The sequence below is a fragment of the Patiria miniata genome, unplaced genomic scaffold (genome assembly GCF_015706575.1).
Source record: "Patiria miniata isolate m_02_andy unplaced genomic scaffold, ASM1570657v1 HiC_scaffold_17, whole genome shotgun sequence".
In the NCBI taxonomy this organism is placed as follows: Eukaryota; Metazoa; Echinodermata; class Asteroidea; order Valvatida; family Asterinidae; genus Patiria; species Patiria miniata.
In genome coordinates, this window is record NW_024037055.1 from 4,864,859 (window position 1) to 4,889,293 (window position 24,435).

General features: G+C 39.1%; 1 protein-coding gene across 2 annotated transcripts in view; it reads right to left on the reverse strand.

The window, feature by feature from the left end:
• Nucleotides 1–24,325, reverse strand: part of LOC119723573 (peripheral plasma membrane protein CASK-like) — a 111,645-nt gene extending 87,320 nt beyond the window's left edge. For both annotated transcript variants that reach the window (XM_038194294.1, XM_038194293.1), the window contains exons 1-3: nucleotides 24,166–24,325; nucleotides 20,405–20,490; nucleotides 5,878–5,990 (exon numbers count right to left, since the gene is read on the reverse strand). In XM_038194294.1, the coding sequence (XP_038050222.1) occupies nucleotides 5,878–5,990; nucleotides 20,405–20,463 (172 nt within the window). In that variant the 5' untranslated portion in view covers nucleotides 20,464–20,490; nucleotides 24,166–24,325. The remainder of the gene's footprint in view (nucleotides 1–5,877; nucleotides 5,991–20,404; nucleotides 20,491–24,165) is intronic.
• Between the last annotated feature and the right edge of the window lie 110 nt (nucleotides 24,326–24,435).

The following is a 24,435-nucleotide window of genomic DNA, read 5'->3' on the forward strand; positions in this document are numbered from 1 at the left end:
GTACATACATTGTGTAGCACACTATGCAGCAGTAATTACTGCGAACCTACACTACAGAGGTCCCATTTGCATGTATACGTAATGTACTAAACCCAATCTGAATTGCAGCACTGACATGGGGGTCCCCCGATGCACGTATGTACGGCCCATTTCATTAAACCGGCCCCTTGCGAATTGGGGAGGTCGGGCCCAAACCTGATTATTCCGGTAATTAAATTTACTCCCCCCTATTGATTATTGGATTCCCGGAAGAAAACAAGAACGGAACATTTAGATGACATGATAGAAGGGAGGGAAAAATAAGGGTGAGGGGGGGGGGGGGAAATTGACAAACAGTTGCACAACGTTTCGATAAATTCTTTGACTGCTACATAGAAGACTTTAAAAATATTTACAGCAATACAGTGTGCACGAGTCGCATTGGATAAAAGTGTCTAGACTTATTTTGTTTTAACTCCCCTTCAATTCAGAAAGCAGCATTTACAGATGGACAGACGTCATGTCAAGAATCACACAAGAATTCATTTGAATATTGCCATCTGAGCAGTACGTACTTCACACATGTACAATGTACCTCATGTAATTGAAATTTTACGCCACACGGTCGACCTTGAAAAAGCAGTCTAAATTCTAATTAGTAAAATTTCAACTTGTGACTGATACACACAGTGCTTCCTTAACTACACATACCGGTACACATGTACATCATACTGTATGTACATGTATACATACAATGTATATGAATCAGCGTTGCAGCACACAATAAACATTATGTTTAACAACGTACATGTACAAGTACCGGTAACTTGTAATAGACATGTTTTCTTGGGTTTTTTTAGCAAATTTCACCCCATATAGATTTCTTCACCAACCTTTAAATATGGAATAATTAAAATTTCGTATAACTTGCAGCCTGATAAGAGTTCAGTTCTTGCATGGTAGACTTGTTCCCAACCTCCTGTTAGATTCAATAATATTAGGATCAGAAACCAGTCTACTCGACTCGCACAACAGATTTGTTTGTGTGTGAAGGCAACACTAAGCCTTGTTTCAGAGGGTTGCTGATGCAAAAAGAAATAAAAATTGAAAATTTTTCCGAAGGAAAAACAATTGAATTTGTTGCAGAGCATAGTTGGAGCTTCTTTAACCCTAACCCCTTTGAGCACTTTTACTAGAAAGTATCCTGAATCTGCCAAAATCCACCAATTTTGTCATGCAAAAATATCCTGAGTCCATCAGAATCCACCAGTAAATCCATCAGAATCCACCAGTGAAGTATTTACCTCATACACGCCAAACGTATAGCCAAGGAGTTAAACTATTGAGATCCTGAATCCATCAAAGTCCCCAAACTGCTCAATATGGAGGTATCCTGAATCCATCAAAATCCTGCAGTACCGCTAGGCTTACTGTCCTGAATCCATCCAAATCCCCCAACATTTTCAATATGGAGGTATACATTGTATCCTGAATCCACCCAAATTCCTTCAAAACAGGGGTGTGGATCTTGATGGATTCATTAGGGTTAACGGTGTCTAGACCTGCAAATAGGCCCAGAATGGCCAAATCACGATTTGTATGCCCTCAACTGCTTTGCTGTTACAGCATTCCGTGGGCCATGAACTTGAAGGTTTGTAAAAAAGATGGCTGGAAGCCGTGCACAGTAGTTCAAGCTCATGTTTCTGTGAAATGTGGATGAAATTGGGCCATAAAATTGCTCTATTTGGCAACGGAGCGCAGGCATCATTTTCAAAATGGCGATGGGCCACAGGACTACTTTTCGGGCTGATCATCTTTGGATGATTTTCTCCCAAAAGTCATGGGATTATTGAACAAAAATTGAACAGAATATGAAAGCTGATGAAATAAGCTTTAATTTGATGGGTGTCTCAAACACCTTGGAGAGTTGTGAGTATTTTTAATAATTTTCGGAAGTATGCATAATTCTCACTGAGGTCTATGGGAGTTAATTTGCAGGTCTGCAACCCTACCATCTGAGTGGTACATGTACATGTACATCGTGTACATGTGCCTGTCTTGTCCCTTCATGCATTGTATGCATCCTTGCCTTTCAAAGTTGCAGGTGTGAAATCATGTGACGTGTCGTTCTCACTCCATTAATCATAAACTCAATACACAATGTAAGTGCATGCATTATGCATTGCTGAATTTGTGACAACTTGTGCACACACTGATGCCGAGAGTGGTAAATGTACCGGTGTGGTAGAATTGATGTGTGTGCATACATTGCATGTACAACAGCACGTGAAAATCTATATTCTATTGGCAGGTACGGTGAAGTAATGAGTGTGCCCAGTTAACTTATGAATGTAATGAATGTTTCTTGAGGTGACTATGGTTAGGAATCATTCTGTTGAAAATTATAGCAAGAGAAAAGGCAACCCAAAAATGTCCATAACTTAGCGGGCTGTGCGAGGTTATGGAAGCTCGCCGAGTGACCTTTTACAATGTACTTTCAGGGTCTATTGTCCAGAAACAGACTGGAAAATTGAAAGATCTGAGGAAGGGAAAGAGAGAAGGTTTTACAAAAATCCTATGTACATGTAAAACAAGTTTCCCCTTCCATGAACTTCCAGTTGCTGTCATTTCAAAGAAATTTAAATTTTATGTTGGGTAACAAAGGATATGCTGAATTTACATAAAAATCAGAATTTGTTGCTAGAGTTTGGTGCCTTGCTATCAATAAAATGGTTAAGTGCACAAGGAAATTGAAACAGGTTGTCACTCATTTTCACTGAAAGGTGCGGCGTTCAATAAACAGAAATGTCAAAAGGCGTTTTTTTTTAACGTAAATCGTTTTCATGCATGTGTGTATTAAATTTCCTCTTTTTTTTGTCGGTCCGTGTGATTCCATGAACCACTTCAATTCAAAAAGCACATTTTTTGTACATTGCTTCGAAACCTTCCTCATTGGATCGCTGTACAAAACGTAAAAGGGTACATTGAGATTAATTTTTCTCAGGAACGCATTTTGTGCAACTTTCTACTCCTTTGATTGTATGAAAACTATTTGAGACTCCTTTTTGGTAAATTTTTATTGAAAAGTGCACTTCTTTATTAACCTTTTAAATTTTCCATGCAAATTTCCGGTCAGCTGAGGGCGCTGTGATGTCATTTCAGGAAGACGCGTACTGTTGAGTTTATGGGTTTTCTGTTCAAATTGTGAACCAAAAAATGTGCTCACTGAAAACGTTTGTGAGAAAAGTATGCTCATTGGCTTACAGCCATGTACTGACACAACAACGAATCACCAAAGAAAAGACAATTTACGAGTCAGCAAAATATCCAAAATTCTAACAAACGGTTGGTGCTGCAATAGCTGTAACATATGGAGATTTCTGCCTGAAATGACATTGCAGTTTTGCTCATGAATATGGAAATTTGCATTTTAGTATAAAAAACCAAAAAGGCACCAAAATACCCTTGAAAATGGCAAAACGAAAATGGAAAGTTTCAAAAATGGGACACAACGGAGCATTTTCAGGGACTGCATTATAAAAAAATACAACGCACGGGCCCTTTAAGTCAAACAAAATGCAGAACCTTTTTTTTTTTAGGACTGCCAAAATCTGATGTCTTGGAGCATTTCCAAGAGTGACAGAGAGAAGAAAAATAAAACCCCAGATATTGATCTATGATTGTTGGCAAGCCGCTGTGCATGTCACAAGGGTCAACGAGAATCAGAGCACAACCTGCTGGAAATCCAGGCCATCTCATACATGCGGCCCTTCCCCTAACAACAGGCTCTCTGCTCCCCACGAACTTTTGTCAGAAATGAGGGCTTGGGAATTGGGGGAAGAAAAAAATTACCGTTGGATTCACTTATTTTATAAACACAGCTTGGATGTCGATTGTGGGACAATTTGCGATGGGGTGAGCCTTCGCAATGACGTCTTGCATGAAAAATGCACACCGGGCATATATACGGCAACAATTACCAGAATGCCTGAATACCAATGCTTCATGTCACAAAGAAAATCCACCAATTGGAATACACATCATGGACACTTGGACAGTTAAAAAAAAATAAAATGAACACACATACGAATGTACATGTTCCTCATATAAAACTCTAATTATGTACTTATGTAATAAGCTCGGTCAAAAATATCTCGGAAGCTGGGGCCAACAAATTCGTGTTCATGCATGAGTCACGTGATGTGCCATATAATTTCTGGAAGGAGTAGTGTTTTGAGTTTAAAAAAAATATCAGGTTTTTGACGCCAATGACCCCATGATGACCTTTGACCCCAGTTTGGTCATGTGACACGTTGGGACTAGGCTACTGATACTTTTGACAAAGTTTGCTTGAAATCGGTCAAAATATGCAGGAGCAGTAGACAATGTCAACGTTTGTTACTAATTAACAGACTAACAGATTAGCGTAGAGACATGATGATTGGTTGAGCTGATATCCCGCAGCAAAAAAATACATAAAATATATTATTTACCCGACATACCACCACGGAAGGTAAACGTGGTAAAATTAAGACACAAAAAGTACCGGGATAACATGGCCAAGCACAGTCAATATTGAGATGTAATGTGCAGAACGTCATAATATTCCTTCAGTAACTAGTATTTAGGATTATACACTGTACTAATAGGACCAAATGTTACCAAGCACATCTGTTTTTTTCTTTCGTTTGGACAAATATTTTTAACAGCTGGAAAAACAAAAAAACCTATTTCCGACCTTGATTCTGTCCTCTAGCTATTGCTTTTAATACTTCCGAGATCCAAATCCTTGAACTTTAATTACACAATGCATAGTGTGAAGCAGTTATTTTTTACTGATGGTACTTTGTCAAATCTTGTCATTATTTATTTTTACAGAGTTAAATTTATGGACTAAGCTCCCACACTGTAATGTGTCCAGATAGGAATTTCCTCAAAGAGGTTCACAAAATGCTTGTGTGACAGTCTCTTGCAAAAATCTGAATAATTTTAATAATGCTCGACAACTGAGATTCAATTTGGATTCAACTGATGCAGCATTACATTTGAATCACTGCACTGAACCGGTGTATTAATCTGTACTGGATTTTTGCTAGTTTGAAATGGGTTTTTCGGGAAAAAAAACTCAGGATTTGACCTGGGCCCAACATGTAGATCTTGTATTAGTATAAAGCTGGCCTCGGGTCTACCCGCGATTAGCTTGAGCCACAACGGGACCGTCAGCATAAAGCTCAAAAGTCACGCTCCGGTCACAAAACTGAGAGATCGTGTGATTATCGTGGAACAAGCGGCATATCTCGACACAGAATCATCGCAACCCTGCTCACGCCACCCGCGATGCGACGACGATTCACAATAAGACTACATGATCCGGATGCACGCATGACGTCATAACTTCACAAAGGTCGACTGCGATTGATTCCTACCTGTCGGGAACAAGTTTCGTCGCAGCTTTTACACGGTTCCATTCCTGATGGACCTGAGTTAATTTCACCACGGGTAGGTGAGACGATAGTCTGAAATGACCTTAAAAGGTCTTTTACATGGTTCCATTCCTGATGGATCCATGCTAATTTCATCATACATTGTACATGTAGGTAGGCGAGATGATAGTCTGAAAAGACCTTGAAAGGCCTTTTAGACGGTTTCATTCCTGATGGATCCGTGTTAATTTCACCACAGGTAGGTGAGATGATAGTCTGAAAAGATCTTAAAAGGCCTTTTACATGGTTTCACTCCTTATGGGCCCCTATTAATTTGACCATAGGTAGGCGAAACTACAATCTGAGAAGACCTTGAAAGGTCTTTTACATAGTTCCATTCCTGATGGATCTTTGTTAATTTCACCACGGGTAGGTGACACGGCAGTCTGAAAAGGCTTATTAGTGTCATACTAACCTTCTGTGCTGAGCCCGGGACTGGAGGTGAACTTGGCCACATCCACAATCTTGACGGCAAACTGTTGGTTGGTCTCCCGATGGATGCATCGCCTTACCTCACTGAACGGCCCCCTGAATTCAAACAACAAACAGTCATTAATTGTGTACATTTCCAGTTTCCAAATGAATATGAGTGCAAAAGCACAGTCATTCATTTTGTCATTCTAGCCAATTTGAGTTTTTTTTACAGGACCATGCAAGCAGGACACCCAAAATGAATTAATAACATATATAACTCAGGGGTATTTTTGTTTCCAAGTGAGTCTTCCTGAATCTTTCAAAATCCACCACTGTGGAAGAAACCTAGATTGGAAAATTTCTTCAACTTCAAAATAACTTCCTAATATTTCACAATGGTTCAGGCCCAAACGAAGCAATGTAGGTATTATTAATTCTTATCGGGATACCCGGTATGTACACAAACAGGCATTTGACGGCAACTTGTACTCAAAGTAGTTTCTCTTAAAACTCTCCAATATGCCAACCAGGCCTATAATAATTCCTTAACTGCAACAGTGAGCTTACTGTACCTTCTTTAACCCTTACCCTGGTAAATGCAACAGAAATCAACAAAGGTAATTAAAAAGTTGTTGCATACTTTTGCATTTAGCAGGCAACTCAAGTCTCCGTGCTCTGTTGCATCTTGTTGCATTTTTAAACAGCAGGGTAACTGCTCATAGTGCCAAGGCAATGTTGCATCCTGTTGCATTTAGCAGGGTTACTGCTTATGGTGCCAAGGCAATGCAAAAGAATCCACTGTTGCAGTTTGTTGCATTTAGCAGGGTAACTGCTTGCTGCCAAGGCTGGTATGCACTGGGTTCACTGCACAATGCGACAGATTCTACTGTTGCAATTTGTTGCATTTAGCAGGAATCGCATTTCAGCCAGGTTGCATTGTGTTGCATTTGGCAGGGTGCCTAGAAAAAACCTGCTGAGGTTCTAGGTTATAGTTTAGTTTAATTGATAAGTTGCAATGCACACAAATTGGGAAATATTAATTAAATGCCATGTGTTCATGTACGGCACATGCACTTTCCTGTTGGTCTTCGGTTCTTTTTACTGATTTTATTTACTTTTTATTTCCTTTTGATTAATTTAGTAATTTTTTTTTTGTTTTGAGGTGGGGGATTTCTTTTTATCTGGATATATGCAAAGCAGCCCTTACATTCTTCCCGAGAATAATTACTGAAACTGGGGAATGAGCCAGCAGGCAGAACTTGGCACATATCATTGCGCTGGTTATCTTTAGGCTAAAAAAAATCTACATTGCAGAGAAGCAGGAAACTGTCCCGGCTACTTGGCAGCTCAGTCAAGCATGCCAGAATGCTTCATGAATAGTTTATCGTGCGGCGCCATGAATCCAGCACATTTTTTTTATTAGCAATGTAAAAAGGCCTTGGATCCTGTTTGCAGGTACTGGTACATATTTTTGGTTGTTCCAGTACATGAGTATTACAACAAAAACTATACCGCAAAAAAATACTCCGTTCAACCATTGAGCTATAAAACATGGTCCAACTGTGAAGTTTGGAACAGGAAGATTTAGAGTTATATTTATTTAATTGAAAAGGTTGAGTTTCACTTTGCTTTCCATGCACTGGGATGATTCTTTTGCGAAGTATTACAATCAAAGATTAGAATCGTCTGTTGCCTGTACATTGTAGTTTCAGTCTTTTGGAGATGTGAAAGTACTACATGTGTATGAACAGTACACTCAACCAGGTGGTAAACAAAAGGTAGTACCTGTTCTACATAACCCCAAGAACCCACACACAAAGGGAGACAAGCACATTGACAAAGCAATTATATACATTGTAATTATCATCATAAGTGCATACTACAAATCAAATGAGAAAAAGGAACCAAGATAAGTAGGCCTAAGTTAAATACAAATTTGAATAGTCAAGGCTGATGAAGGACGCAAGAAAGAATGACAGGGTACATGGAGGGGCTGGGGAGGAGGAGACAGCTAGGGAGAAAAAAATAAAAGAGAAAAAAAAGAGAGAAGATAGAAGGATCCAAAAAAAGGACAATAAAACATTCCAAGCTGGCCAGGGTAAACAAAAGTGTATCTTAAACACTGCAGCCCTAATAAATATTACATAGAAATTACATGTACATGTACATGTATGCACTACATGTACCTCATACTCATAGATCTAGCTGCACATGTACTGCCTTATTCACTAAATTTACATTTTGTAACCCTTCTGTTCACTACCAATACAACAAAATCTGACAGAAACCACCCACTATTTCATGAATGGTACTGATGTAGGGGTTAAAAAAAAATCCCGTTGGTTAATATTACAGAATACACACAAAAAAGTACCCCCATGTATACACGACTGCAAAATTGCTGTAAATTTACAGATTTAAAAAACAAACAAAAAAAACCCAGCAATTTTACAAACGTGTATGAGTGTACTTTTTTTGTATGTATTCTGTAATACTAGCTGCTCGGCATCGGATTCCATTTTTCTTTCCCTCGATCACCCCCCATCAAAAACATAATTATCTGATGATGCATCGTGACTCTACCGCACAGTCATCCCAAAATCTAGCTCATCATCAATGCAATCATACATGTATACAGAGAGGCCATTAAATGGCTATTCCTTGTCATCGTCAGTCTGCCTGGTCTTGGGATGTGTGAGGATCGGCCAAGCGTAACAAACTGGGCAAACAAAGGGATGTATTTGGATTGAGTAGGCACAATGGATGGAGGTGGAAGTTGGTATCTTGATGACTGGGAAAGTCAATACCACTTACTCATCACTTATTGTAAGGGTCAAGACAGTGTCGTTGGGCATTCTAGCCATTCCACTCTATTGTATACAAAAATACAAGTACATTCTTTCTAGCTCCATAGCTTAGGGGGTAAGTCTGCAAATGTACATCAAGCCCTCTTGCTATTTAAATAGTCGCAAACAGTCAAAATTCACTTCCACTTACCCTGCTATATATACTTTTAACAAAGGCTAGTCACCAACAGTCAGATCATACATGTTCATGCACATAGCTGTATCAAGTTACTTAGCCAGTCAAAGCCAGTCAATCCTGCTTTAAGCAGGCTGAGAATTCTTAAGTGTTGAAAACAGTCACTTGTTTGATTTTGACTGAAAGGACTACATTGTACTTGGCACAGAATATTATCATATGTGTTTGCATAGAAAGGTTTTAGGGCATGGTTTAGGCATGGTTGAGAACTTTCTTCAATTACATTCTTATTACATTGTTTGCTTGCAAATTCATTCATCATCATGTCCACATAAATGTAAGTATTACAGAGTCCAAGGTAATATTGTTCTTACACAACAATCATTTCTGATGTTCATGTATGTAGGGCCTCACAATGGATCCCTCCCCCCTCCCCTGAACATGGAAACTTGATCAAGGATCTCAAAATGTATAAGTGATTTTTTTTTATAACTTTACATGCTACATGTATGTAATATATGAGGGCCTGTATACAATTTGTCACTTTTCTCACAGGGATGTACACAACATTGTTTTTGCAATTGACAAGTATACATTTTTTGTACATTTGTAATACAAGCAAAGAACATAGTGCCACAAATGTCTGCAATTCACACACACACAAAAACAGGAAATCATGTAATTACAGTAGGACAAGCTATTCCTTCCAGAAAACAGTGATCAAGTACATGTAATTCTACACCACCATTCCATTCACAGGCTATGCTGAGATTTCAAGGAAGCTCCCTAGTGTGACCCAGCGTGACCCTGCTAGGCACACACTGTGCCAGGGACCTGTCATCCACCACTAATTGCTGTCATGTTCGGTTATTACTCAAGAGTCAATTTCGGACCCTGTATTGGTTGACCTCCATTATACCATGAATCTCCGATTACACAGAAAAAATGTCTAAAGGATTCCACAACAGGAAATCACACAGTGAACATTTTGGGGGAAATTATCTGTAAAACTGTTTTCTACATTGCACTGAACAGGTAAAGCTGTACAAAAAATGTGGTAACTGTATCACAAATCTTAAAATCAAAACTATCAAATTATTATGAAATACATATTGTGTACACCTTACTTAACTGTAACTTGTAAGTGAATAATAGTCCCAAGCATCCTGTGAAATCATGGCACCTGCTGTGCTGTCATTTTCAAGAAATGTGGAATTAGTGTATCCGTTTCCAGTGATGGTCGGCTGACCATTGTTGAAAAAAAAATAACTTTTTTCAATACTGACCCCAATTTACCAAAGTCAGTCAGTCCACATTTCGTTTGCAATCGGTCGCACACCCATGAATGGATGCAAGCCAGCTAGTCTGGTTTCCCTGACCTGACTAGTCCCCGACCATCCGACATCTATTAAATTCCTCTGTTTCATCAGAAGTAGGGTCAGGGAACCAGACTACAAGAACAAATTGTTAGATTGAATGCACAGTGTACAATGTATATGAAAGTACATAAAACTGGCCTTTCATCAATGCCAAACACAAGATCTAAATGCAGATTACAACAACAATCTACCGGTACATGTACATGGATTCTAAAGCCATTGCACATGTGTGTGAAAGACCTTGGCAGGTGATTGCTAAAAGCATAATTATCCCATCAATCCGCAACACCTGCAGTCACTAGTCATTTATACAATGTTACTAATTATGCAATGCTAAATATTAGAACAAGGAACAGCATCAACTGTCACAATCAAAAAGGAAGTGCCTGCACATTGTGTTTTCAGATTACAGGATCGCACTTCAGTGGTTTGGAAACAATGCTGAAAGATGAGGCAATTACTGGGGGGGGGGAAGAAATAAACAAACAAGTATGGAGAGTGATTGTATTCAAATCGGTGAAACTTGAATAGGGAAGCATTTGCTTTGGGGTATTGTACAGTCATTGCAGGCTGCAGCCGCCCATAGGCTTCAAAGGATGTACATTTGTACGTGAATTACATTGTACATTGCAGACAAGTTGCCAGTTCACTGACCGTTGATTTCACAACGGCGACAATGGTCCAAGCAGGTTCTTGGGGGACCTCTGTTGCACAGACCAACGTCCCATTGTACTAGTAATTCGCTCGCAGGTGTTTAGGGCAAGGGTACAAAAACGTGAGCAAAATACATGTATCACATAACTTAACATATTTGTCTAGTAGTTACTTCAGATATTAAAATATTTTTTTAGTACAAAAAAATACAGGTAAAGGTCATTACAAACGTGTACGGGTGCAATGTGTATGCACTGATATCAGACTTTGTTAAATAATTTTATAAAGTTAAAGGGAACGTACATCATTGGTTTTTGATGTAATTTTCAGAAATGAACTATTTGAGGGGTTAGTATATATAGATCAAATATTGTTACACTGACATTTTTGAAGTTTTGTGTTCGAAAAGGTTGGAAAAACCAAGAAAAACAAAAATGTTTAAGTAGTCTGGTTCCCTGACTCCACAAAAGATAAAATGGATCAATTCATAGATGATGGAAAATTGTAAGGCACGGGAACCAGTCTAGCTGGCCTGCACCCGTTCATGAAACATGTAACCAATAGCAAACAAAATTTGGACTGAAAAAATGGTTAATTTGGAGCAGTAGTTGAAAAATAGTTAGGTTTTTCCAACGCTGGTCGGCCGACCACCGTTGGAAATGTATACAAAAATACCATTTTCTTGAAAATGACTTCACACCAGGTGCCAAAATTTTACAAAATGCTTGAGACCATCATTTACCAACATCCTAGTAAGGTATTTCGTAAAAACTTGGTAGTTTTATTTTTCGATGTTTGCAAATGTTGTATATACATGTATTCCCTTTAAGCCAAACGTACGTGGGGAATCATAAACAGAATGCTACCGATATTTCACCATGTCATGTAAAGATGTGTATCGTGTACATAGAATGTACATCATGTACATGTGCACGCACACAACCAGTATTTTTTGACATCTAACACGTCTAATGCGAAAAGTCAATGTTGGGATACGTTTTCAAAAGCAAATGCCAAAAATGGTTTCAAATTACAAGCAAGGGTAGTTTTCTGCATCGCCAAGACTTTATCAGTCGAATCTCGTGAGGCATCTTGAATGCTCAAACACACACACACTCACACATGGCTTGGTCGACTGATGTAAAATTATTGCTTTTGAGAGATGGGAAGGCATTCCTATGCACGCACACTGCCATGACTGCTGATATTGTAAATATCTCAAAGCAATTTTATCTACAGGAAAGAACGCATGAATGCAACGCCAGCAGGACAAATATTCCAAGGCGGTATTGAAGTGTGAAAATATTGCTTGAGCAATTATTTCAACCACATGAGCTCGACACAGTTCAGGAGTCAGTGAACTTAGTGTTGCCACGGAAACACAATGTTATTTTAAGATGCTTGCCGTAATTGGAGACTCGTTCTTGTTTTTAAAAAAAGGCATCTTGAACTCTTGTTAATGCAAGTGTATAGCTACATATATATAAGTGACAACTCCATTCAATTTAATTCATTTATAATTCATCACAATTACAAAAACTCATGAAATGCTGCATCATGGGTGTTCAAAACAATGACCAGAGCCTAAAAAAAATCACAATATGAAAAAAAGTTAAAGACTTACAACCATGAACAAATTAATCAATAACAGCGTACAATCACACAAAAACACTCATTCGGTACATTATGAAAATGTAGACATGTTTTGTTTACATACTTTCAAAATACATGAAAGTTTATAATTATAAGGCCGATAGAAAAAAAGATCTTTTGATTTGCAAAATAAGTGAGGCTTATCCTTATTAGATTCAAATGTACTTGACGTTCATGAAAGTTGCAAAACCCGATACATTATGAAAATGTAGACATATTTTGTTGGCATACTTTCAAAATACATGAAAGTTTATAATTAGGCCGATAGAAAAAAAGATCTTTTGATTTGCAAAATAAGTGAGGCTTTTCCTTTTTAGGTTCAATGTACATGTACTTGACGTTCATGAAAGTTGCAAAACCCATACATGTATACATGTACATGTACATGTACATGTACCTTCACATCCATGTACCGTAATTTTCGGAATATAAGCCGCGGCTTATACGTTGATTTTGCCCATGAAAATGTTTACTGCGGCTTATACACAGGGCGGCTTATACGCCGAGCCTTGAAGAATAAAAATGAAATTCACATGTGTATTTAATGTACTGGTATAAGAAGAGATATGTTGCTGAAATGAATTATAAATTAAGAAAGTCATTAACAAACCGAAACCACGTCTCACGTAAAGGTACCGAGCGGTAAAAAAGTACGGTGATGAAAGCCGTCTCCGACACTTGCCACCAGCCGTACGATACTGGTACAGTGCAGCAGCGATATGCAGGCATGCTTTTCCAACAGCGGACCACACCATTTGTGGTAACAAAGGGGTGTTCTTTCTTGGGAACAATAATTACCAATATTTTCGCTGTTTAAAAAAAAAGAAAAAAGACCACTAAAATTTTTATGGCGTTCGAAACATTTTTTTATTACATAATCAGTTGTTCAACGTCACAATATATTTTGTTTTCTTGAAATGTATTCAAGAAACGATGTAAAACTCAAAAGAGGGACTCAGTCACCCCTTACAAAATTAATGGAATCGTCTATTAAAATGTCCGCTTCGTTTTGACTATTTCCGAAGAAAGTTACGATCGAAACTTGAATTTTTCTCGCAACTAATCGCAACAATTTGATAAGTTTTGAGGTAAAAACGGACCTGTTTATTCTTAGGACAAAACAAATCAGCATTTGTTGCCACAAAGCAAGATTTGTAGCGCTCCAGTCAGACAACACACGGTGGGTTTCATACTCTCTCACGTGCTGTGGGAAAATGGTGTCATTCACCGGCGTGCGTGGCGCAGGCTGCCGGGCTATGACGGGGCAGCCGGTAGCAGTTCCCGGTGTTTATTTCTCATCAATTCCCATATTTGTTTGTAAAAGTATCGATTGTAAATGATTTGATATAACTTTTGTGGTCCTTTTAATAGCTTCTATAGTGTAAATGGAACTAGTTCAGAGCATTTTGACTAGAATTTGGAGGCCTTACAAAATTGAAACCGCAGCGGTCGGTGCGGCTTATACGCCGGTGCGGCTTATACGCCGACTTCAAATCTTAATTTGCAGATTTTTGCGTGCTGCGGCTTATACGCCGCGCGGCTTATATTCCGAAAATTACGGTACATGTAGTTCAGAGTTAGATCTTGTATGTAAACAATCACTGAACAAAAAGTACCGGTAATAATGTACATGTACAGTATGTATACAAGGGCATCACGTACGCACGTGTTCAATAGCACACGTACATGTACATGAGTCATTATCAGTCACTCATGTCCGTGTACATGTAGCTGATCACCTTCCAGAGTTTGCAAAGTAATTCAGGGGTGTGAGTGACCACTGATAAAAATAGCTGAAAACAGCTGAAAAAGGTGTAAAAAAGCTGAACTTTGGAAATCTCCTATACTTTTGTACACAGCAAGTGAGGGAAAAAGCTGAAAAAAAGGTGAAATCCAACACACAAAAAAGCTGAAATCAGCTTTAAAGCTGAGATTTCACACCCTTGGTAATTATACCTGTAAGCCCGTGTAAATTCATTAAACAAAATTAATTACAAGTGTAATATAAGGCAGAGTAAATTAATAAACAAGTTTCTTGTGCCTTTCCACATTCTTTTTTTCCCGGGTTGAAATTGCAAACAAATAGAAAAAAAAACATCTAAACAAATGTTCAACTTGTATAGTTCAAGACCCCCCCCCCTTTCCCCCTCCTCCCCCTGTTTGGGTGTGTGCAAGTAAAAAAATCCTCTCAAACAAGACAAAAAAAACATAAATTAATGGGTTTAAATTGCACACAAACAAAAAACCACAGACAGTCCATCTTTAAACTTTTAGAGAATGCTGGTTTAGTGTGCAAGGCATTTAAATACTTTGCGCCTACTTGCTCAGTTGGTTTATCATAACATTATGCGCATCTATCATCCCCCTCCATCATCTGGCTGACTGTCCCGTTCTGGACGAAGAGCGTAAGCCGTGGATAAACCCGTGTATTTTTAGTCCCTTCTGATAGCATTACCAGGCCGTCGTTACATTCCACATGGGGATGCGGAGAGCCAAAGACTTGGATGTGTAATCCCATTACTGGGGAAATGTCAATGGATTCGCTGCCAAAAAAAAAAGCTCCATATCATGTCGGCTTTATTACTATTAGCCAAACGGGATTAGGAAGACCGATGAAATTAATTATGGAAATATGCAAGATCAGAACAAACTACTGTAACATCCATGAACATTTTTCATTTTTTTTTATATGAAATATAAACAAATTATAAAATGGTGCACATAGAGTGATCTGATACACGGTACCCTGTGGAGACATGTGCATAAATATATATCTGATACGTCTCCACACAAGGGCGGATCCAGGGGGGGGGGGGCCAAAGGGGCCATGCCCCCCCCCCCCCAAAAAAAACCCAATCCCTTTTTTTTTTTTTTTTTTAGTGACTTCGCAATAAAGGCAGGCAATGAGTACACCACCATCTTTTCCTCAAAAAAACATTGGTTAAAATGGTCAGAAATTGCCTCAGATTGCACCACAGAGCATCTAGAATTCAAAAACAAAACTTTGGACACACTTTTTGGGGACCAAAATTTTTTTTGGGCCCCCCCCCCCAAAATTGTGTTCTGGATCCGCCCTTGTCTCCACAGTGCAATATTTCTATAGGTGAATCATCTCCACAAGGTTAACATGAAAAATGGATTTTTCTCAAACTACGAATTTCCAAGGTGTGTTGATCAGTCGCACATTGAAGTATTTTATGTGAGGGATATTAAGTCCGAATTTCAGCCCAGGAAATTAATTCTGTTTAATTTAGGAGCATTTTGAAACTACACTTTCAAACTCTAAAATTTTAGTACACGAGAACAAAGAAATGACTCCACAAGGATACAAATTCCAGTATACAATGTATGAGTACACACACATAGTCAAACATAAACATTGCAGCATTTGTTTATATATTTTTTTGGGGGGGGGAGGTAAATTAATCTGACTACATTACAATTTGAGTAGTGGCTAGGGACAACAAACAAGTTCTTTTTATTAGGTGGCCTTGCATTATGTGTTTTGTTAGCAGACCAGCTACAAATCAAATGCTTGGACAGTTTTGCAATATTAATACCATCTTGTTTAATATTTCACAGAGTGAATGCGCTTTCTGCTTGCAATCAACCATGAATAAAACTGAACTGTCTGTGCAGAGGCGCCACAAATACAGACCAATCATAGTGTGTCATATTCAATCAGTCTTTTTTTCTCATTATAATCCATCAGGCATTATATGTATTGGAATTTGTATCTGCAAAATTGAGGTCCGAAAATGCCCCCCCCCCCCCCACACACACACACACCCACACACACAAAATAATAAATAAATAAATAAATAAAAATTTTTTTTTTTTTGGCCAACTTCATGTAGTTATACCAACTGTACGTGCACTGTAAAAGACATGTGTGTGCGTCCTACATAAATATGTACATGTATGGTCTTGTAGCATATCGTACACTGTACATACAGTGTACATGTATCTTCAAAAAGATGACACGTGTACATTATGCATTAAATTTTAGGATGCATGATGTACATGTAGTTCGTACATAAGTTGTCATCATTGCAATTACATGAACGTTTACATGTATAGTTTTCTGCCTTGTACCGGTACATCACATGGGTACACACGAATTACTGGATAATTCATGCGGAGTAGCAATTAAATACATGTGAATTAAATACATGTGAACTGTGCACACGTACAGGCACATACATGTAAATGTACATTATACAGGGCACATCATGTACATGTACAGTATACATTAGGCTAAAAAAAAAATAGTTCTGCTTCCGATTACATGACATATGAATATATAGGGTAGGTACATGTACAATGTAGGTATAGGGAAATTATTATTTTATTTTTTTTTGGCAATTTTTTTTTGTATGATCATATGGAGGTGTCTGCGTGTAGTCAAGGGTAAAAAGGTGGTTCATTGTAATTGATGATTTTCAGGGTTTTCCCCTCATTTTTCCCCTCAAAAAATTAGGGTAGGGGCTCTCAAAATAGGGTACATGTAGGTGTGGTAGAGTAAACAGAAGCAGAAGTATTATTTTGTTTGGCATGTTTGGCCTTACATGTGTATACTCAGAGTTACATTTTGTAAGACTGTTAAAATAAATTAGGCAAAGAGACCATACATGTACATGTACTGGTATGTGCATACATAGTGTTCTTTTGTGTATATGCTGCAGTATAACCTATTACTGCAAAGCTAACACACTTTCCACATCTTTCCACCACCAAAAGTACATGTACACCATTCCCACGACTTTTTAACCACAGACTGTAGGGATTAAACCAGCAAAAAGCACTTTGCACACTGAACAAAAACGTGAATGCTGAAATCATAACACCAAACTGGGTTACTTTTTCTTTCTTAGAGGATTAGACTTAAAGAGGTGTGTGCATTCCATTGTTGACCGGCAGGTCACCCTCAGGTCACCCCAGGCCCCTTGGGTTCTGGGGTTCCATTTCAAAAACCACTTTTTAATAGAGTCAACAATGTCTCAAGGGATGGTCTTAGAAAGTGCTGTACACATACAAGTATACATGTACTTCATAGCTGGTGGTAAAAAAAATTGTGGTAAAAACTAAAAAGTTTTTTGATAAACCCAGTAGACTATTCTGAATCAACCAATTTGGGCATGCTGTCAATCCTATCACGAAGGCCCCCTTCAATGGTGAAAGCATTGTGAAAGCTACTGATCAGATCACCCCTCGTGGGGCAGTTGCTTTGTACAATAGCGTGCACAATGGTTTCTCCATTGAAGGGGGCCTCATGAGTGTACAAGGATCACTTGCCCCAACTTCATGTGATACTCCCTGTATCACCCAAAACTTCCCCAGCACACCAGGTACTACTACATAAACAATGTGATACAATGTGATACAATGTATTACAATGTGATACAATGTAATACAATGTGATACAATGTAATACAAGTGCAGGTGGGTTGAAGTTTCAATGTTTGGTTGAACAAAGAAAACAACTGGAGTCAGTGGAGTGGATAAGAGGCTGTTCAGATGTTTGAGACACTCAAATCTTCCACCAGTCAGGTTTGCATAAATCTTTTTTTTTTTTGCTATTTATTTTGTTTCCTTGTTGTTTGTTGTTGCGTTGCGTTGTTTGTTTGATTTTTGACGTATACACTACACACTGTAATATAATGATTGCTTTGAGGATGAGTTACTGAATTTACAATGTTAATTTGTTGTCAAATATAAACATAAAATGCAAACAGTTATGAATGAGTGAAAATGGAGGGTTCACATGTATACATGTACAAACGACACATTCTTTTACATACGGCAGCACCATTGCAATGATGCATGGGTACTGGATAAGCAATATGCTTAGATGATTATCGTTATCTTTCATCTCTTGCAGTGTGAGATATAGAAATCGCAGAGCTGTACCCATCTGCTATGAGTGCGCAGGGAGATGTTTCCCAGCATAATGTACATGTGATGATCCTATCAAAAAAATGAAAGCCTGACACACTACCGGGTACGTGTCACGTTGTGTCTAAATACTCTATGAACAACCATGACTTCTTCAACCTGAGCTACTGAGTATTTCTGTCCATGCATGGCACAATATAAAACATACATTACAACATGTATGGTACGTACATGTACTGACAAACATTGTGTAAGTACTGGTACCACGAACACTTGACTGAAATTCAGGATAAACTTACCCCCAATCAATAAAGAAACTAGTCTCTCATCCCGAAAAACTTCCTTTTTTCCCCCGGCCGCCCCCTCTTTTAATTTTTATTTTATTTCATACATTTGCAATATATGTTGCGCGTACTGGTATATGGCCAATATTGTCTTTTTATTTGTATCCAACAAAACTGTAGCTATGTAAAAGGGTAACGGCTCCTTTGGACACAACTGTGTATCAGCAAAATAGTCCAGAAAATTGAAGAATCAATACGACATCTTGGAAAATCCGGGGGGGGGGGGGGGGGGGGGGGGAGAAAACACCCGCCTCCTTCATTTTTTAAAAAGGTTGGACAAGAAACTACAGGTACTTGATTGTTTTACTCAGCCTTAATTTACAAGTAAATGCTCGTGTACGGTAAATAGCAGCTTAAACTAATTAAGAAGTACATGTACATTGTAACATCCACTGTGAATACCAAAAAGACGCAGTCTAAAGGGCCCTGGGTAGTTATACCAGTCAAATTTGTGGGCCAAGGTGAGGCTTATGCAAGCCCAGTCCACACATGACAGTGAGCCACTCAGTCTGTGAGTCAGTCAGTTGAGTAGTCAGATAGTCAGATAGTCCATCAGTGAGTCAGGCACAAAGAGGATTATAGGTTGGTCCTTCAGAGACCAGCAAAATTTAACAATTTCAGGTTTGCTCTATGATCCAATTAAGAGACACTTCCCTGCTATGGGGAAATTTTTTTTGGCAAACATCCATGCTCGCATATTAGTCATGTATAACACATCCTGAATGCGACATTTGCCACATGCCACATCACAAGATGCAGTACATGTACAATGTCACCACATCATCAAAAAATGAAAAAAAAAAAAATCTAATTTAATCTAATAATCAATGGGTAAAACATTTATTTTTCTGGAAAATATGGACAGACGTAAATTTCTGACTCGTGTACTGTCCATACAGGTATCTGGATGGCTCCAGGACAATCCTTTTTCTGAATGCTTTGAAGGGAATATTAAAGGTCCAAAGTGCACTGTGCCCTACATATACTGAGGAGTACGGTATTTGCCGACGAGATATTCATATTGATAACATCCTTACAGGCACATTGTACACAGATGAAACTAAAGCTTGTCCAAGTGCAGTGTCAAGTGTACAAATACAGTGACAAAACTGAAAGGAATCTAACCACAGAAAAGTGCCTCGGGAACCACAATTCCATACTTTCAGGCATGTTAGGAGCCGATTGTAGCTACGCGATGTCGCAAACTGAACCGATGAATTATAACAACCATGCGCGCGTGTGCGTCGTGTCAACTGTTGCGCGCGCCTCGCCGAATTAAAAACTAACAAATAACAGAAATTTCCAACTTCATCGTTTTCTCCAAGATGACAGCTTGCCAGAAAGAATAATTTCACAGGGAGTTTAGTCCCATTATTATCTTTAAACCGAGTATGCTTTTCAACAATAATTATGTCAGTTACTTTTTGGATATCTGCAAATGATGGACTGTAGCTTTAAACATGTACACTCACAACACTTGAAAATCAAACATTACCCGAGGGATTAAAAACAAACAAGTACCGACAACTTCATCGAGGAAGTGTTGAGTTATAAACCGAGCTTTACAGCCAGACAGCGAAACCGAGAGCCGCAATGGAAAGGAAGTCATTCTGGTACTTACTTTCCAATGATTTCACAGAGTTCATAGACATCATCAAATAGAAGGTCCTCGTCTGTCATCTTGAATGTATTACTGTGTGCTTTAGTCTAGTGCATTGGGAATGAACAGAATTATCAGAAAGTTACATCAAAATGAACCTTTAAATGTACATGTAATGATGGAACTGCTAAATTTCCGGCACAGGTTCACCATGTTACAACATGTTGCAATTTAACTGAACTGTTTTTAGGCCCCAAAAAAAAAAGTCTCCGGTTTCTGGTATGCGCGCGCGTCGCCGTAGCCATGCGCGTCGGCAAAATTAAAAAAAAAAATTTTTCAATGAAATAATGTCTCAAACCCGCCAAACTCACTGGTTTGACTGGAATCCTGCTGCTGCACAATTTTAACGTGTTTTTAGATTGGGTTATGGTCGAGAATAAGCTTTATGTGGCCTCTCTGGACTCCCATATATTTGCACTAAGTTTAGTCGGGCACCATTTGCAGTAATCAGCCGACATTTGAAGCAAAAAAATCAGGTAAAAAAAAAACAAACAAACGCGTCGCCGCACCACTTTTTGGGCAAGCTCCATACCTGCATACCAGAAACCGGAGACTTTTTTGGGGGCCTTAGTCATCCTACCCTGCTAACAGTACAGGGTGGTCAGAAAATAAGTACATTTTCAGAAGCAGATTTCTCAAAATTGGGGAGACATGTTCAACATTTTTTTAAAGATATTCCTAAACTACAAGATCTTGGTGGTATATGGTGAAAACAGCGTAAAAAAAACCCCTAAATTAAGAAAAATTAAGAAAAATGTAAAAAAATATAAATTAAAAAAAATTTCCACACACATACAGATATTGGTCATCGTTATTGCAGTTCTTTGTGCAGGCAGTGCTATTGTTTTGACCATGTCTCAAAGACTTCCATGTGGACAAACTGGTTTTTGACTGCTTTTCTGTAAATGGCCACCATTTCTTCATTTGTAGGCTTTATTTTCAACATCGTTTTCACCATACTACCAAGTAATAGTAGTAATTTTCAAATACCACGAGTGCATCCATATGATCCATTTGGTACGTGCACTGTATGTAATTTTTTTCGCCCATGACATGACACAGCCGGCACTCTAGACATGCCCTGTGACCAACTGTACATGCATGGAATGACACATTCAGCCAAACACTCTTTCAAGGTTAAAGACAAACAGTTAACATCCTGCAGGAGAGACTAGGGTTTCTGTTTTTAGAATGTTATTACTGGAAAAATGCAGGAGTAATTGCAGAATACCCTGCCACTCGGAAATACACCCCTAAATTCTCTGGCTACGAGGTTGGAATCACTGGAAAAGAAACAATTCAAGTCCATGCCAGCTACGCGGATACTGAGTGGGGGTCTTCTTGAGAACGAGGCAACACAAAAGGAATGGGAGTTGCTGAAAAAATTCTAAGTCCAAACCAACCACCCTGTTGCCGGGAATGCCGGCTACGCGGATACGAAGTGGGAGTCCTTATATGCTTGAGAACGAAGCAACACAAAAGTAATGGGAGTTGCTGAAAAATTCCAAGTCCAAACCAACTACTCCGTTGCCAGCTACGCGGATACGGAGTGGGAGTGCAGTGGAGCATGACAAATACAAACATGTAGCGCTGAGAAGTTTATTGAGGGTAATCAGCCTTGACTCCGTAGCCGGCTACGAGGTGCATAGATTGAGTGGCGGTGTATTCTGCAATTGTGACCAAGTGTCCATTAGAAGCCCACCTCATGAAAACCCTTTCAATGTTTTTGGTTAATACTTTGTAATTAAAATAATTTGATTCCTGTTGTACTTGTAGGCAATGTATGCTTAGACAGTTTGTGATCAAGTAAATGTACACGACATGTACTATGTGTATCAGGCAAGGGGCCCCCAAAAGCAGTTGAGGGACAGTTAATTTAAAGGCTCCCAGCTATGACTGAGGACTGTGATTTTAGGCTTGTACAAGTTTCCAAGTTCAAAGTTGTATAAAACTGGACTAGCGTGACACACGTGCATCATAAAGGTAGGTACAGTACGCAATTTTAGGTGCATGAATTTGCAGGCATGCAACTGAAAAAAATAGAGAAAAAAACGAGTAAACCCCAAACCACACAGGACTTTGTACAGTAGTTTTCAATTTGTAATGGCATTCATGAGAAGTTTTAAAAAACGAGGAAATCAATAGATCCGAGGAAAAGCTCCATGCCTGAATTTGAAACAATTTAGGCCTACCAAAACTAAAAACAATAAAATTAAAAAAGAGGGGAAGGGAGTTTATTAAATAACTTTTCCACACATTTAAAAAAAAATTCAAACGAATGACCAAGCCCAGCATGCCCAGAAATTAGCTGGAGTTACCCAGCCCTGAGTTTTATCATTGGGTTGTCTATTAGGGCTGGAGCAAATTTTTCTCAAAACTTGTAGTATTTGCAAAAATAATTTGGAAAATGTTCAATTTTGTCCCCGTTACACACTAATTGCAACTGCAACTCACCCCAAACTTGCCTGGAATAACCATTACACAGGTCCTTGAAGTAAAAAACGATCCACGATGAAGATTCAGCCTACAATTGCAGTGAAAACAGGAGGAATAACCGCTAACTTGACAACCTTGCTGGATTGGCCAGGACCGCTATTGGTTTGTGCACAAAAAAATTTGTGTACAATGAATGGCGGTCGATTAACTGGCACAGAGAGCGATCGCTGTCAACTACTCGTTTTGCCGGCTGCGCTGGCTGTTGGCGCGTGACGTCACGCGGAAGCGTAACACCCGATGACTGTTTCATGCACTAGTATAAGGTTTACCACTCGCATTACAGCTTTGGTACTGGAACCGCAACCAAAAGTGCATGAAACAGTCATCGGGTGTTACGCTTCCGCGTGACGTCACGCGCCAACAGCCAGCGCAGCCGGCAAAACGAGTAGTTGACAGCGATCGCTCTCTGTGCCAGTTAATCGACCGCCATTCATTGTACACAAATTTTTTTGTGCACAAACCAATAGCGGTCCTGGCCAATCCAGCAAGGTTGTCAAGTTAGCGGTTATTCCTCCTGTTTTCACTGCAATTGTAGGCTGAATCTTCATCGTGGATCGTTTTTTACTTCAAGGACCTGTGTAATGGTTATTCCAGGCAAGTTTGGGGTGAGTTGCAGTTGCAATTAGTGTGTAACGGGGACAAAATTGAACATTTTCCAAATTATTTTTGCAAATACTACAAGTTTTGAGAAAAATTTGCTCCAGCCCTAATAGACAACCCAATGATAAAACTCAGGGCTGGGTAACTCCAGCTACCCAGAAATAATAACATGGTCATGGTTTGACTCAGAACTGAACAAAAAAGCAATTTTACAACCCCCCCCAAAAAAAATTACTTCCCCCCCCCCCCCCAAAAAATTACTTCCCCCCCCCCAAAAAAAAATACTCCCCCCCCCAAAAAAAAAAATACTCCCCCCCCCCCCCCAGTTTTAACACGTTAATTACCGATTAAGGCCCGAGTCTCTGAGATAAAAGGTGGAGCTTTATGAATATTTGTGCCTCGGTCTAAAATAAATCATGTTTGTCAACCCATGGAGGAAGGAATATTCCTTCCTCCATGGTCAACCCAACGTATGCAGCTGCATGCAATGTGCTGCACACACACGAAGTATGACAATCAATGTTAAGTTGTTAACCAATCCCATCCCGAATTTGACATTACTTCGGTCGCACTCCACCCTCAATTTGACAATTAAGAAACCTTCAAAAATACCTCCAACAACCCACCTTTGACCACAGCTATATTCCCTTCAAGAATCCTGGGCTAAAAAGGGCAATATCCTCATAAAATCCGCTGAAATGCCGTTATTTTCCCAACATAGAGCTTCCGATCGGATGAGCACTTGATGGCACCTGGCGCGGTAAAGCGCGTGCGCAGTGGCTGAAAGGTCAAGGCCCTTCAATCGAGCGGGCGAGGTTTGGCGATAGGTAGTAGCGCCCTCTGTTGATAGAGGATTAATCAGTTCAAAACACAATGAATGTTTTGATTTTGCCACT